We start from the raw sequence: 17,235 nt of genomic DNA, 5'->3' as shown, positions 1-17,235 counted from the left end.
ACAGTTCATATTAGCAATATTAGCACACACTATGGAGCATACATGTTAGCTCCCAATCTGTGCTGCTAACCTCCTTCGGCAACTCCAGGTGCGTGTGTGTTTGTCAGCAACGTGGTGGCGCTGTTAGCCTGAACTGTCAAACAACCAGGAAGTCAGGCTGGCTGAGGAACGGAAGATAATCCTGTAAGCAAAATAAAGCTGATCCATACCAATAAGTGGATTCTTTCTTATATCCAAGACCATCAGTGTTGTGTTAGATTGCAATGCATGAAGAAATGCTTTTGCACCCTCACTGGAAATTCCACACTGCCGCATGTCTAATGCTAGAGAGGAAGAAAAAATATGACAACTCAATGATATATTTTATTAACAGATTGAAAGAGGATTTGGTCTATTGTTTTCTAGCAGCCTTAACCCCTTAGTGACGGAGCCAATTTTCACCTTCATGACCAGGCCAAATTTTACAATTATGACCAGTGTCACTCATCCCAGTGATTCTGAGATTGTACTTCATGAAATGGTAAAATTTGTTCGATATGCGTTTATTTGCGAAAAAATTGGAAATTTCACAATTTTCGAACTTTTCATTTTTATGCCCTTTAACCAGAGAGTTATGTTACAAAAAATAGTTCATAAATAACATTTCCCACATGTCTACTTTACATCAGCAAAATTTTTGAAACATAATTTTTTTTTTGTTAGGAAGTTAGAAGGGTTAAATGTTGACCAGCGATTTCTCATTTTTCCAACAAAACCATTTATTTTAGGGACCACGTCACATCTGAAGTGACTTAGAAGGGTCTATATGACACAAAATACCCAAAAATTATATCATTCTAAAACTGCTTCCCCCAAGGTGCTCAAAACCACATTCAAGAAGTTTATTAACCCTTCAGGTGCTTCACAGGAACTGAAGCAACGTGGAAGGAAAAAATGAACATTTAACTTTTTTTCACAAAAATTTTACTTTAGACCCAAACTTTTTTATTTTCACAATTGTAACAAGAGAAAATAGACCACAAAATTTGTTATGCAATTTCTCCTGAGCATGCAGATACCCCATATGTGGGGAAAAACTACTGTTTGGGCGCACAGCAGGGCTCGGAAGGGAAGGAGCTCAGTTTGACTTTTTGAACGCAAAATTGGCTGGATCGAGGGCGGATGCCATGCCGCGTTTGGAGAGCCCCTGATGTGCCTAAACAGTGGAAAACCCCCACAAGTGACCCCTCAAGGATTTTATCCAGGGGTACAGTGAGCATTTTGAACTTACAGGTACAACACAAAATCTGATAACATTAGGTTGTCATATTGCAAAAGTTCTTGCTTCAGCCCCAAATTTTTCATTTTTGCAAGAGGCAACACCAAGAAGTGGACCCCAAATGTAGTCAAAAAGTTCTGTCAATTTGAATATTTGAAATTTTTAACACAAATTGGATGAAATACACTGAAGGCACCACATCGCATTTGCAGGGTCCCTAAGGCACAGCAGAAACCCCCCACAAATTACCCCATTTTGGAAACTACACCCCTCAAGGATTTTATCCAGGTGTATAATGAGGATTTTGAACCCAAAAGGTATTACACAGAAAGTGATAACTTATTCCATATGTCAACCTAAGGTTGTCATTAGAGTTGAGCAACAGTGCTCGCTACTTGGGTTTGCATCGGGTATCGCGGGTCCTCGAGTGACATGCTTGCCTCGCATGTTTTGCGGCTGTTAGACACCCAAAACAAAACATGAAGGAATTACCCATGCATGGCGGGCAATCCCTGCGTGTTTTTTTTTTTTGGGCTGTCTAGCCTTATTCCCAATCGCGGTTTTAAAATGGCAATGAGGGAATAAGGCCGCCGTTTTAATGTGCATCGGCGGCCGTTAAGGGGTTAAAAAAGTTTCTCCAGAACTTTTTTTTTTTTTTTTTTTTTTTTACTATGGGCCTAAAAACGAACTGACTCATAACTAACTACCTACCTGTTCCACCCGGCACAGAGTGGTTATCACTGCTCCTGCCAGAGATTCAGCTGCTTCACATCAATAGACCAGCTCTTCCTCTTCCAGGCTGCATTTGTCAACAGGGCGTGAATGCTGGTGTCATGCTGGTTGACAGTCGGCTCCCAGCAGTTAGGCTCAGGAAGCCGGCTTTCAGTCCTCATGATGTCGGCGATCATGCCCCATCAACAGAGCTGAAGAGAAGCCACTGCTCTGTCGATGCGACATCAGCGGAAGCCACAGAATCGCCAGCAATCGGTCTATGACCACACTATGCTGATGAAGATTGGCGTCAAGCACAAGTAGGTAGCAACTACCTGCCTGTTAGCTCTTAGGCCCAGAGTAAAATAAATAAATAGTCCCAGATAGCATCTTTAATGCAGGTACAGTTAAAGGGAACCTGTCAACTGTTTTATGCTGCCCAAACTGATAGAGATCGGCTTGGTTATTGCAGCTATGTACATTTCACTCAAACACTGAGTCATTTCAGAAAAAGCATATTTTAAAAAGCTGGCCGGAGATTATGTGACTAGTCCAAGATCCCTAGTGGCTTCACCATGCACCACTCCCCTAGATTGACAAGGGAAAGACCTGTCCGTCAAGAGCAGCGGGACAGGGAAGCCACATCTTGTACTAGTCATGCTAACCACATGATCCTAAGTAAGTCTTTTAAACAGCCCTTTCTTAACAGCTGACGATCCTTAATGTAATAAAAAAAAAATTAGAAACTTATCACACCGGCGCCACTCCTGCAATGTCGGCACTGTGCTATCCCTGCAGTCTCATGACAATGTTCATGTCACGTGACTGCCAGATGACACAGCCGAGACATTGCAGGAGTTGCACCAGTCTGCGAGGTAAGTATATGGGATTTTCTCTCCTAGTTTTTTTTTTTTTTTAACGGACACTTTAGATGTTAGAAGGGGAATGTTTCTCTGAAACTCTGTGTGTGAAACATACATGGATACAATAATGGAGCCGGTCTCTGATTCATTATGTACATGGTACAGGGAGCATGAATCAGCAACTGCATGATGGCCAGAAGCCCTGGCCTGACTGCGAGTCTGCTGAACTAAGGAGCAGCTTCCTGATACAATTTGTAGACTATGTTGGCTATTTCTTGAGCTTACGCACTTGTGAATGCAGACATATTTGATGTACATCTTACAGTTGTTTGCAAAGTACATTTTAATTACATATGTGGGCTGTCTGAGGATACGGTAGTTGAAATGTGAAGTTTTGTGCAAATTTTGCTTAGAATCTTTTTTTTTTATTTTGAATCCCAAACACAACCCTTTATTGTAGGAACGAAGGTACCAGACCACTGCTACTAGGATCTAACAACACCGTGCGCAATACTAACTGATAATAATAATCTTTTAATTTATATAGTGCCAACATATTCCACAGCACTTTACAATTCAGACAATTTACAGACATTATCATCGCTGTCTCCATTGGGGGCTAACAATCTAAATTTCCTATCCCTATGTCTTTGGAGTGTGGGAGGAAACCAGAGAACCCAGAGGAAACCAACGCAAACACAGGGAGAACATACAAACTCCTTGCAGATCTTGTCCTTGGTGGGATTTGAACCCAGGACCCCAGCGCTGCAAAGCTAACCACTGAGCCACCGTGCTGCCTAGTGATCATTCATTATATCAGAGCTAATTTCCCCTGATTTCTCCTGTAGCTGAGTTTTTAGCAAAATATAATTAATTTTTATGGTTAAACCTGTTGACATGTGAAATATTCATTTCTCATACCTTTCAACCACAGGTCCTCTACAAGAATATCTGCTATAGCCTTTGCTCCCTGGTCTCCGATTAGCGTATTGCAGTTCAAGGAGATTCGTCTCAACCCCGTCATGCAGTCAAGGTCAGGTCGTCTATATCGCAAGCTTTCAGCCCAAGCCTCACTATGCCTTCTTGTTGCCTGATGCTTAAAGAACAAAATGCTGTTATACAAAAAATAAACAAAATGAACAGAATTTATTTTTTGGCAATGGCTTTTTTTCATATGACTATCTTTTTACAAGCTACTGGGAATATTTCGCATTTGAGACTCATAATTCTTGTTGTTTCAGGCTATGTGCCCACGATGCAGAAATGAAGCAGAAAATTTCTGCATCTCCCTGGCAGAAAAAACGCATGCAGATTGTGCATGTGTTTTACCTGCAGAATACATGCGGATCCACATGCGGATTCACATGCGTTTCCGCATGCAGATTGACAAGCGCTTTCCAGGCGATAGCATCACTTGGAAAGTGCTTGACAACTAGGTCACACTGTATAAATCCATGCAAACGGCATGGATTTATACAGTGTGACCGTAAAAATTAAAACAAATAAAGCTATACTCACCCCCGATGCCCCGGCGTGTGCTGCAGCGCTCGTTCCTGTCTGGTTCCTGGCTGCCGGCATATCGCGAGACAGAGCGGTGAAGGGCCTGCGGTCACATGACTGTGACGTCACCGCAGGTCCTCAAGCGATGCTGGCATTCAGAGAGAAGCCGCCGGACAGGTGAATATAACTTTATTTGTTATTTTATTCTTTTTTTACAGGTACAATGGTACCCAGGTCTGGATGAGAGTCTCCTCTCCTCCAGAACTGGGTACCATCCGCACATAGAGACGCATAGAAGCCGCTTGTACAAATGTACTGTCGCGGTTTCTATGCGTTTCAATGCAAGTCAATGGCTGCGCTTCCGCAAAATTAAATGACATGCTGCGGATTTTTGTACGCAGCATAAACGCTGCGGAAAAATCCGCAGCATGTTCATAGAACATGCGGAATCCCCTTGGGGACCATGGGGTGCGGATTACCTAGCGTTTAACAAGCGTTTACGCTGCGGAAATTCCGCAGCATAAACGCTTGAAAAACGCTACGTGGGCACACAGCCTCAGGGAGAGTTTTCAGCAGTTTCCCATCAGAGGCAGAATTACAATGACTGATAACACCTCTATACACAGCTGATAACACGAGATCTAACATGCATAATAGGTGATGCCACAGCTGACCCTGCACCCCTCTCTTCACAATGACCTCATTGAATGCATCAATTTATAACATAGGACCGGTATCTGTTCATTGCTGATAAAGTACATGTGGATATACTGACACAGGAAGTTAGTGTCTAAAAAAAAAAGCCCCAATGGCCAGTGTGAAAAATGCAAGATTTCTCATTTTTAGTTTTGATAAATATATGATTATATATATATATATATATATATATATATATATATTTTATATCTGTATGTGAAAAACATTATCAAAAACAAATAAAGAATACATTTAACACCAAAACCAAATTTAAACAATAGGTGATTTCTGATGAGACATTCAGTCTTGTTGTTACGCAGGACATAGGGATGTGAATTAAGCCCTTCATCACAAGCCTGATTTCACCTTCGTGACCAGGCCAATTTTTTCAATTCTGACCAGTGTCACTTTATGAGGTAGTAACTCTGGAACGTTTCAACATATCTCAGTGATTCTGCAATTTTTTAGTGGCATGTTGTAGTTTATATTAGTGGTAAATTTAGGTCGATATGATTTGCGTTTATTTATGAAGATATAGAAAATTTGACAAAAAAAAAAAAGTGAAAATTTTGCAATTTCCAAACTTTGAATTTTTATGACCCTTAAAACAGATGGTAATACCACACAAAATAGATAATAAATAACATTTACACCGTGTCTACTTTACATCAGCATCATTTATGAAACAATTTTTTTTTTTTTTATTGGGAAGTTAGAAGGTTAAAAGTTTATCAGCAAGGTCTCGTTTTCCACCAAAATATACAAAAACAATTTTTTTTACTGACCATATCCTTTTTGATGTGACTTTCAGTGCCCTATGTGACAGAAAATACCTAAAAGTGACACCATTTTAAAAACTGCATCCCTCAAAGTGTTTGAAACCACATTCAAGAAATGTATTAACACTTTAGGGGCTTCATCAGAATTAAAGCAATGTGGAAAGAAAAAATAAAAATTTTACTTTTCCCCACTAAAATATTGATTTAGCCACAAATTTTACATTTTCAAAAGGATAATAGGAGAAATCGACGATACAATTTGTTGTGCAGTTTCTCCTGAATACACAGATACCCCACATGTGGTAGAAAACTACTTTTTGGGTACATGGCAGGGCTCGGAAGGGAAGTAACATCCTTCAACTTTTTTGGTGCAAAATTGGCTGAAACAGATAGGGGAAGCCTTGTCCCATTTGGAGAGCCCCTGATGTGCCTAAATAGTGGAAACCCCCACAATTGACACCATTTTGGAAACTACACCCCTCAAGGAACTTATCTAGAGGTGTGGTGAGCACCTTGAACCCACAGGTGCTTCACAGAGTTTTATAATGTTGAGATGTGAAAATGAAAGAATACAATATGTTGCTTTAGCAGCATATTTTTTCTTTTCACAAGGATAACAGGAGAAAATAGACCCCAAAATATGTTGTGCGATTTCTCCTGAGTACATAGATACCCTACTGTTTGGGACACGGTAGGGTTTGGTGGGGAAGGAGTGCTAATTGAATTTTGGAGCGCAATTTTGGCTGGAACAAATTGTGGATGCCACGTCACATCTGAAAAGCCCCTGACATGCCAAAACAGCAGAATCCCCTCTCAAGTTACCCCATTTTGGAAATCACACCCCTCTGGGAATGTATCTAGGTGTAGTGATGATTTTGACTCCATGTGTGTTTTCCAGAAACAAGCAGTAATGGATGTTGCTGATTAAAAATTGCAAATCTGCCTTTTAAGTAGTGCCTGTACATTGCAGTGCCAGGGTTTTGGATTTGTATTTTGGGAATTTGGAGAGCAGAATTCACTGGATTTGTTTTGGGGAGTGAGGAGCCATTGCGCTTTTCCAGACGCTTTGTACTACCAGTAATGTGGAAGCCACCTATATCTCTGTTAACAAATGATGGACCTGAGAGAGGACTTGCTTTTTTGTGTGGATTGAGTTGAAGCTTTTGTTGAGAATATTTTACATTACATTTTGGATCACATTTATTTTGTGCTCTACACTGAGCTTTTACATCGAGGTTTCCACCTAAATCTCCAAGTGACGCGATTCAGATGAAACCCCCAAGGGGCCCATTCACTATAATGAAGCAGCAGAGTTACTACTCTCTACTCCGTCTGGCCTCTGTTCAGCGGTGTCCATCTTTTTAGAGGTGGACAAAACTGTGGGCATGCCTAATAAAAAGACGGACACCGCGGGATCATAGGCCAGACGGTGTCCACAGTGCCTCCATCTGCCTCATTATAGGGAATCTTCCATCTGAATCATGCATTTCAGAAATTTATACGGAAACCGCGGTGTAAGCACTCAGCGTAGAGCGCAGGATTAATCAGCGCCGAGAAATAACATTTTTGCATCGGCATATTTGAGAGCTATAATTTTTCCATATCTCTGCCAACAGACTTATGCCGACATTTTTATTGGTACCATTTTAGGGTACATAGCATTTTTTGATTGCTTTTTATTATGATTTTTGGGAGGCAGAATGAACAAAATCCAGCAATTCAGGAATTGTTTTATGTTTTTTGTTTTTTTTTTGACGTTCACTGTGTGGAAAAAGTGATAAGACAGATTTATTCTTCGGGTCAATTTGATTACAGCAATACCACAGTTATATAATTTCTTTATGTTTTGCTGCGTTTACACAAAAACTTTTATTGAAAAAAATAATTATTTTTGAATTGCTACATTCTGAGAGCTATACCTTTTATTTTTCAGCTGTCAGAGCTGTATGGCGGCTTGTTTTTTGCAGGACAAGATAACGTTTTCAACAATACCATTTTTATTTCCATTCAACTTTTTGATTGTATTTTACTACACTTTTTGTTCAGCGGTATGATGAAGAAGCATAGTTTCTTGCCATGTTTTTTTATTTATCTATTTATTTATTTTTATTTTTTACAGAGTTCACTGAAGGGGTTATCTAGTGTGACAGTTTTATAGGTCGGGTCGTTCCAGAAGCGGCAATACCGAATGTGTGTACTTTTTTTTTTTTTTTTTTACATAAATGTGTATTTATTGGTATAATATATTTTTTTCTTTTTTTGTGCTTTATTTTGTCATTTTTTAAAAATATTTTTCACTTTTTTTTTTTAACTTTTTTACTTAGTCCCTCTATGGAACTTTAACTTTTATTACTCTAATCGCTGGTATAATGCATTGCAATGTATTATAACCATTAGTGAGACACTGACAGAAGCCTTTAGACCATGCTCCTGGCATGGTCTAAAAGGCTTGCTGTAGCTGGCTGACCCGGAAGCGTCATAACTACCTCTGATTGCCATGGCAATGATCGTGATGTCACGGGGGCGCCGGTTGGAAGGAGGGCTCCTCCACAGCCTTCTAAATGCTCCAAATCGATACCACAGCATTTAGATGGCTGGGAGACACGGGAGGCAGCCGGGCTTTGGATATAACTTAAGACGAGTTCCTGTGCCTTGCACTATCGCCATGACATACCCATACATCAAAGGTCGGGAACCCCTATATGACCATGACGTATGGGTACATCAAAGGTCATAAAGGGGTTAAGGGAATAGTATTGGCAGAATTTATTCAGATTTGCTTAAAAGAAATCAGTAGGATTAACCCTCCTAAGCCATATGCAGGTCATAGGAAGCTGAATAAAATGATACCTTGATATTTGCGATCCGATGTCTTATTCCAGAGAAATCCACGTTTTTTAAATATGTAAATGAGTTGTTCCAGACTATGGCCGGACACTGATCTCCATGAGAATTTGTCTAAAGAGCTTATTTTAAATAAAAGGAGGAGTTACCAGTGTGAGACATGTAATGGCTGCTCTCTGCTCTCCTGAGCTCAGTGCAGAACTGTGTGTGACTATAAGGCCACGGTCCCACTATCAGTACTTGGTCAGTATTCGGTTCGGGCTGTATTTTTTTCAGGAGTGGGAGCCAAAACCAGGATTGGGTGATACAGTTATATGAAAAAGCTTGGGCACCCCTATTAATCATAAACTTAATGTTTTATAAAAATTGGTGTTTTTGCAACAGATATTTCAGTTTGATATATGTAATAACTGTTGGACACAGTAATGTTTCTGCCTTGAAATGAGGTTTATTGTACTAACAGAAAATGTGCAATCTGCATTCAAACAAAATTTGACAGGTGCATAAGTATGGGCACCCTTATCATTTTCTTGTTTTAAATACTCCTACCTACTTTTTACTGACTTACTAAAGCACTTTTTTTGGTTTTGTAACCTCATTGAGCTTTGAACTTCATAGCCAGGTGTATGCAATCATGAGAAAAGCTACTTAAAGTGGCCACTTGCAAGTTGTTCTCCTGTTTGAATCTCCTCTGAAGAGTGGCATCATGGGCTCCTCAAAACAACTGTCAAATGATCTGAAAACAAAGATTATTCAACATAGTTGTTCAGGGGAAGGATACAAAAAGCTGTCTCAGAGATTTAACCTGTCAGTTTCCACTGTGAGGAACATAGTAAGGAAATGGAAGAACACAGGGACAGTTCTTGTTAAGGCAAGAAGTGGCAGGCCAAGAAAAACATCAGAAAAGCAGAGAAGAAGAATGGTGAGATCAGTCAAGGACAATCCTCAGACCACCTCCAGAGAGCTGCAGCATCAACTTGCTGCAGATGGTGTCACTGTGCATCGGTCAACTATACAACGCACTTTGCACAAGGAGAAGCTGTATGGAAGAGTCATGCGAAAGAAGCCATTTCTGCAAGCACACCACAAACAGAGTCGGCTGAGGTATGCAAAAGCACATTTGGAGAAGCCAATTTCTTTTTGGAAGAAGGTCCTGTGGACTGATGAAACCAAGATTGAGTTGTTTGGTCATACAAAAAAGCGTTATGCATGGCGGCAAAAAAACACAGCATTCCAAGAAAAACACTTGCTACCCACAGTAAAATTTGGTGGAGGTTCCATCATGCTTTGGGGCTGTGTGGCACCGGGAATCTTGTTAAAGTTGAGGGACGCATGGATTCCACTCAGTATCAGCAGATTCTTGACAATAATGTTCAAGAATCAGTGACAAAGTTGAAGTTACACAGGGGATGGATCTTTCAGCAAGACAATGATCCAAAACACCGCTCCAAATCTACTCAGGCATTCATGCAGAGGAACAATTACAATGTTCTGGAATGGCCATCCCAGTCCCCAGACCTGAATATCATTGAACATCTGTGGGATCATTTGAAGAGGGCTGTCCATGCTCGGTGACCATCAAACTTAACTGAACTGGAATTGTTTTGCAAAGAGGAATGGTCAAAAATACCTTCATCCAGGATCCAGGAAATCATTAAAAGCTACAGGAAGCGACTAGAGGCTGTTATTTTTGCAAAAGGAGGATCTACTAAATATTAACCCCTTCAGGACCCAGCCTATTTTGACCCTAAAGACCTTGGCATTTTTGTCAATTCTGACCAGTGTCCCTTTACGAAGTAAAAACTCTGGAACACTTCAACGGATCCTAGCGATTCTGAGATTGTTTTTTCGTGACATATTGGGCTTCATGTTAGTATTAAATTTAGGTCGATAATATTTGCGTTTATTTGTGAAAAAATCAAAAATATGGGAAAAATTTTGAAAATTTTGCAATTTTCAAATTTTGAATTTTTATTCTGCTAAACTAGAGAGTGATGTGACACAAAATAGTTAATAAATAACATTTCCCACATGTCTACTTTACATCAGCACAATTTTGGAAAAAAAAAAATTTTTGGTAGGAAGTTAGAAGGGTTCAAAGTTCATCAGCAAATTTTCTTTTTTCCAGCAAAATTTGCAAAGCCATTTTTTTTAGTGACCACATCACATTTGAAGTCCCTTTGAGGGGTGTACATGACAGAAAACACCCAAAAGTGACACCATTCCAAAAACTGCACCCCTCAAGCTACTCAAAACTACATTCAAGAAGATTATTAACCCTTCAGGTGCATCACAGGAACTAAAGCCACATGGAAGAAAAAAATGAACATTTTTATTTTTCTAACAAAAATTTTCTTTTAGCCTAAATTTTTTAATTTTCACATGGGTAACAGGATAAAATGCATCCTAAAATTTGTTGGTCAGTTTCTCCTTAGTACACTGATACCTCATATGTGGTCATAAACCACTGTTTGGGCACACGGCAGGGCTCAGAAGGGAAGGAGCGCCATTTTACTTTTTGAATGGAAAATTAGCTCCAAAAGTCAAATTGCGCTCCTTCTCTTCTGAGCCCTGCCATGTGCCCAAACAGTGGTTTATGACCACATATGAGGTATCAGTGTACTCAGGAGAAATTGACCAATACATTTTAGGATGCATTTTATCCTGTTACCCATGTGAAAATTAAAAAATTTAGGCTAAAAGAAAATTTTTGTGAAAAAAAAAGTACTTTTTTGTTTTCACAGATCATTTTGTGAAGCACCTGGGGGTTTCAAGTGCTCACTATGCATCTAGATAGGTGCCTTGGGGGGTCTAGTTTCCAAAATGGGGTCACTTGTGGGGGAGCTCCACTGTTTAGGCACATTAGGGGCTCTCCAAACGCAACATGGTGTCCGCTAACAATTTGAGCCGATTTTCCATTCAATTTGTTAGCGGACACCATGTCGCGTTTGGAGAGCCGCTGTGTGGCCAAACATTGGAGCTCCCCCACAAGTGACCCCATTTTGGAAACTAGACCCCCCAAGGCACCTATCTAGATGCATAGTGAGCACTTGGAACCCCCAGGTCATTCACAAATTAATCCGTAACAATAAAAAAGTGTTTTTTTTTCCACTTTTTCATTTTTATGAATTAATTTGTGAAGCACCTGGGGGTTCCAAGTGCTCACTATGCATCTAGATAGGTGCCTTGGGGGGTCTAGTTTCCAAAATGGGGTCACTTGTGGGGGAGCTCCAATGTTTGGGCACACAGCGGCTCTCCAAAAGCAACATGGTGTCCGCTAACAAATTGTCGGCTCAAATTGTTAGAAGACACCATGTTTCGTTTGGAGAGCCGCTGTGTGGCCAAACATTGGAGCTCCCCCACAAGTGACCCCATTTTGGAAACTAGACCCCCCAAGGCACCTATCTAGATACATAGTGAGCACTTGGAACCCCCAGGTCCTTCACAAATTAATCCGTAAAAATAAAAAAGTGTTTTTTTTTCCACTTTTTCATTTTTATGACTCAATTTGTGAAGCACCTGGGGGTTCCAAGTGCTCACTATGCATCTAGATAGGTGCCTTGGGGGGTCTAGTTTCCAAAATGGGGTCACTTGTGGGGGAGCTCCAATGTTTGGGCACACAGCGGCTCTCCAAAAGCAACATGGTGTCCGCTAACAAATTGTCGGCTCAAATTGTTAGAAGACACCATGTTGCGTTTGGAGAGCCGCTGTGTGGCCAAACATTGGAGCTCCCCCACAAGTGACCCCATTTTGGAAACTAGACCCCCCAAGGCACCTATCTAGATGCATAGTGAGCACTTGGAACCCCCAGGTCCTTCACAAATTAATCCGTAAAAATAAAAAAGTGTTTTTTTTTCCACTTTTTCATTTTTATGAATCAATTTGTGAAGCACCTGGGGGTTTCAAGTGCTCACTATGCATCTAGATAGGTGCCTTGGGGGGTCTAGTTTCCAAAATGGGGTCACTTGTTGGGGAGCTCTAATGTTTGGGCACACAGGGACTCTCCAAACGCAACATGGTTCCAATTTGTTAGTGGACACCATTGTGTAGTGTATGTCAGGTTGGTCTGTGGTGTGGTATATTGTAGTGTATACACCACACACACACACACACACACACTACAACACACACACCAACCTGACATAGCCTACTAAGCTGAGTACGCCCTAGACTGGGATGAGTGGGACGGGCGGGACATTTTGTGTGCTGTGTGTGTGTGTAAAAAAAAAAAAAAAAAAAAAAAAAATCGAAACTTTACTATAGTGTGAGTGTACGTGTGTGTGTGTGTGTGTGTGCTTGGTGTAACCTTCTGCAGTCACGTGTGGGGGCTGTCAGGCGTAGGGGGCTGTCAGGCGTACGGGGCTGTCAGGCGTACGGGGCTGTCAGGTGTACGGGGGCTGTCAGGCGTACGGGGGCTGTCAGGCGTACGGGGGCTGTCAGGCGTACGGGGGCTGTCAGGCGTACGGGGGCTGTCAGGCGTACGGGGGCTGTCAGGCGTACGGGGCTGTCAGGCGTAGGGGGGGGCTGAAGAGATGGAGGAGCCAGCAGCTGCAGCAAGGGGGGTGATCACTGGGGCAGGAGCCGGCAGCAGCAAGGGGGGTGATCACTGGGGCAGGAGCCGGCAGCAGCAAGGGGGGTGATCACTGGGGCAGGAGCCGGCAGCAGCAAGGGGGGTGATCACTGGGTTTGCGGGGGGGGGGGGATGATCACTGGGATGGGTGAACACTGGGGACAGGGGGGGTGAACACTGGGGACAGGGGGGGGTGAACACTGGGGACAGGGGGGGTGAACACTGGGGACAGGGGGGGTGAACACTGGGGACAGGGGGGGTGAACACTGGGGACAGGGGGGGTGAACACTGGGGGGAGGGGTGATTATTGGGAGGTGGGGTGTGATATCACTGGGACTGGGGGATGGTGGGTTTGATCACAGGAGCAGGGCATTTACACTGAGCCTGCTGCTGCTGTGATCACAGTCCACCGGCTGTCAGAAGGAGAGCAGCAGCCGGTGGATGAAGACGTGGGAGAGGGAGCAGAGGGAGCGGAGGTCGGGGTGCAGGTATGAAAGTGGGGGGGGGGTCGGGGGTGGAGTGGAGGGGGGGTCGGGGGGGAGCGGGGGCAATACTACCTGATGCAGATCAGCGGCGGCAGCAGGCGATCAGCGGCGGCAGCAGGCGATCCACGGGGGGGCAGCTGCAGAGGGTCCACGGGGGGGCAGCAGCAGAGGGTCCACAGGAGGCAGCAGCAGAGGGTCCACAACGGCCGGCACCCGATCCATGGACGGGCAGTTGCGGCCATCATTAAAAACTCCCTTCACATCTGATTGGGGCTAGTATCCATGTGACGCTAGCCCCCCAATCAGATCTGGGGGGAGGGGGGGACAGAGGTGACACTCCCCCCAGCCAATGGCTGATGCTGTAAGCATCAGGCCATGCCCAGATTTAAATATTACACCAATTTTCATTGGTGAAATATTTAATTCATACCGATTGGCAGTTTCATTAAAAGTGAAAATGAAACAGCCAATCGGAGGGGTCCCAGGCACGGGGGGGTTAATCCACCCCCCGGGGGGTCGACTTCAGGATGTCCAGTTGCAGTAGCAACTGTGACACCTGAGCGACCCCGCTCGCAGGCGCTGCAGGGGGTCTTTCCCTCCATGTCACAGACGCTGTGACATGGGTCGGGAACGAACTGTTTTCCATGTCACAAACGGTGTGACACGGGTCGGGAAGGGGTTAATGTCACTTTTCTGGTGAGGTGCCCATACTTATGCACCTGTCAAATTTTGTTTGAATGCAGATTGCACATTTTCTGTTAGTACAATAAACCTCATTTCAAGGCAGAAACATTACTGTGTCCAACAGTTATTACATATATCAAACTGAAATAGCTGTTGCAAAAACACCAATTTTTATAAAACATTAAGCTTAAGATTAATAGGGGTGCCCAAACTTTTTCATATAACTGTAAATACAGAAGTGGTGCACTTGTTTCTATTATACCTTTTCTCTGATTGTTCCTCACCTGGTTTTGGCTCCCCCACTCCTGAGAAAAAATACTGACCAAATACTGATAGTGGGGCCGTGGCCTAACTGACACATCTGCAGGTTCCTCTCAGCTTCCATCTCACAGGCAGACAGGGTTATAATATTGTTGCAATACAGCAGAGCTGTTACATGTCTCACACTGGTAATGTCCCCTTTTATTTAAAACTAGATTGAGGCCTGATGCTCTTGTATCGGGAGGGCGGTAATGTCACGATGGGGCCAGGCTTTGCAGCGCTGAGAATCTCACCCCCCCCCCATGTGCTCACCCACCTACCCACTCTCTCTTTCCCCCCATGTGCTGACTTCCCCCATCTGTGCTCTCTTCTTTGACTTGTCTACCCCATGTGCTATCCCCCTTGTCTGCTGTCTATCTCCTTCCTGTGGTGTCCCGTTTGAGCTGTCTCCCCCCTGTGCTCTCCCCCCCCCCATCTGCTGCCTTCTCCTCTCATGTGATCTCTTCTTTGACCTGTGTACCCTATGTGCTTTCCCCCCTTGTCTGCTCTCTCTCTCCACCCCTGTGTTATCTTCTCCTCTCATGTGATCTCTTCTTTGACCTGTGTACCCCATGTGCTTTCCCCCTTGTTTGCTCTCTCTCTCCACCCCTGTGCTGTCTTCCTCCCTCATGTGTTCTCTCGTTTGAGCTGTCTCCCCACGCAGTAAATCAGATCGCCGCCATCTTTGTGCAGGCAGATAGCGGCGGTCACATTAAAACCGCGCATGCGCTCCACCTGTACAAAGATGGCGGCGGTCAGTGAATCATTCGGCTGATCCCGGCGGCGGCGTGTTGGCGACGGTGTTACGCTGGTGGTACCGCGCAAGAGGCTGGTACCACCAGTGGTTTCCATATTGAGACACCCATCACTTGGGTGTCCCAATATGGCGGTGGACCAACGTCCGCCGTTTGGAATTCTGGGATCCAGACACATCTGGACGGAACAGGATGTGAAGACATTACAAGGTAAGTATATTATAGATAAGCTCTGGAGGCAGATTCTCATGCAGATCAGTGTCCGGCCCATAGTCTGGAACAGATCTATTACATAGAAGAAATACATGGATTTCAGTGGAATAAGACATCGGATCACAGATATCAAAGTATCATTCAGCTTTCTATTACCTACTTGCTCATATAGAGGGCTTAAGAGGGTTGACCCTACTGGTAGATTCCCTTTAATGTAAGCAAAATACGGGGCGATAAATGTCTAAGTTATAATACATTTAAAAGACAAAAAATGACCCCGTTTGAGACTATATGCATAACTTATGAACAAAACATCATGCTGCATATATCGTCTATGCATATTGCAATGTTTCAAATCTTTTAAATACCTTTACAATACTTGCTATCCATTCAGCTCCATGCCATGTCAGATTACACCCAGTAAAATCTATTACTTTGATTGTTGGCGAATTTTTCACACTTTTGCAAATTACTGTATGGACAGAACATAATTCAATGAATAAAAATACTACACACATATCGTAAAGAATAAAAACACAACGTCATCAGTCTTTCCAGAGTCTTGTTGATACCACAAAATTCCGAACAGACGCTTGCCTGTGTGTGGCTGTTTGCATGTAGTTTCCATTTAAAAAAAAAAGAGAAGTGGCATGGCAAATAGCCATCTTTGTGCCCCCCATAAATTCAACGGGAATGGGCCCCCTTAACCCCTCTTTGTTACTCCAAAAGATGTATGTGATTTTTACAGGTGGCCATTTATGCTTGTGGCTCTCTACATTGTAAATTTTAAATGCCATAAAAACAATGGGGAGAGCCACATTCACACATGGCGACCCCCTCTCCTAAATACTAACTATGAGTAAAGGTGAATCATATTATTCTCATAGGAGCAGGTTCCACTATCTGGACTTCTAGCCATCAGGCATTTATAGAAAATAATTTAGATATTCTGGAAAAGTCTCAGATGGTAATAACCCTCTAAGTTTTATTGAGGCCCTTGCGTGTGATTCAACATATCAATGTGGCCCTCGTACGAGAAAAGGTTGTACACCATTGATTTAGAGTCATAAGATAAGGAGTGCATAAATCAGAAACAGCTGTTATATAAAGAGTGATTGCTACATTGAATGTTCATTAACATATTGGAGCACAACATAACAGCTGATTGTAGAAGGCGTTACAGATTCAAAAATACAATTTTAAATTTAAACTCTTCTATTCTCCATGGCAACCAAGAATACAGTAGAAATAAGACCCTCAAACTAAAAGAAGCAAGTCAATAAAGTAAATTCTGATGGGAATTAATGACTCACTGTCTATTGCTTTGCAAACTGTATAGTTACATTTTTTCCTGATAAGTGTAACATCAAGTGTCAATAAAGAAAAAGCTTGACAGTTAACAAAGACAGCGTTGTACATGCTAATTGATATAACCAGTAATCAGCACAGAGCCTGTCTTTTTATAGTCAATATGACTTCATCCAAGGGAAAAAAAAGGTCACATGAGAACATTTTCTGCATGTAGCCGACAGCATTTAATATGCTTCCCTTACTTAGCTTTTCAAAATAGTCTTACT

General features: G+C 42.6%; 1 protein-coding gene across 6 annotated transcripts in view; it reads right to left on the bottom strand.

The window, feature by feature from the left end:
* The window catches only part of CEP78 (centrosomal protein 78), a 94,184-nt gene that overhangs the window by 47,031 nt on the left and 29,918 nt on the right, over positions 1 to 17,235 (bottom strand). For 5 of the 6 annotated variants that reach the window (XM_073670826.1, XM_073670818.1, XM_073670833.1 and 2 more), the window contains exons 6-8: positions 16,027 to 16,130; positions 3,754 to 3,928; positions 210 to 323 (exon numbers count right to left, since the gene is read on the bottom strand). In XM_073670826.1, the coding sequence (XP_073526927.1) occupies positions 210 to 323; positions 3,754 to 3,928; positions 16,027 to 16,130 (393 nt within the window). The remainder of the gene's footprint in view (positions 1 to 209; positions 324 to 3,753; positions 3,929 to 16,026; positions 16,131 to 17,235) is intronic. The other variant, XM_073670850.1, reaches the window with a different exon arrangement.

The sequence above is a fragment of the Phyllobates terribilis genome, unplaced genomic scaffold, assembly GCF_046119375.1.
Source record: "Phyllobates terribilis strain yellow unplaced genomic scaffold, ASM4611937v1 Scaffold_1__5_contigs__length_1240528914, whole genome shotgun sequence".
Lineage (NCBI taxonomy): Eukaryota > Metazoa > Chordata > Amphibia > Anura > Dendrobatidae > Phyllobates > Phyllobates terribilis.
This window is presented reverse-complemented; position numbering and strand designations above follow the sequence as displayed.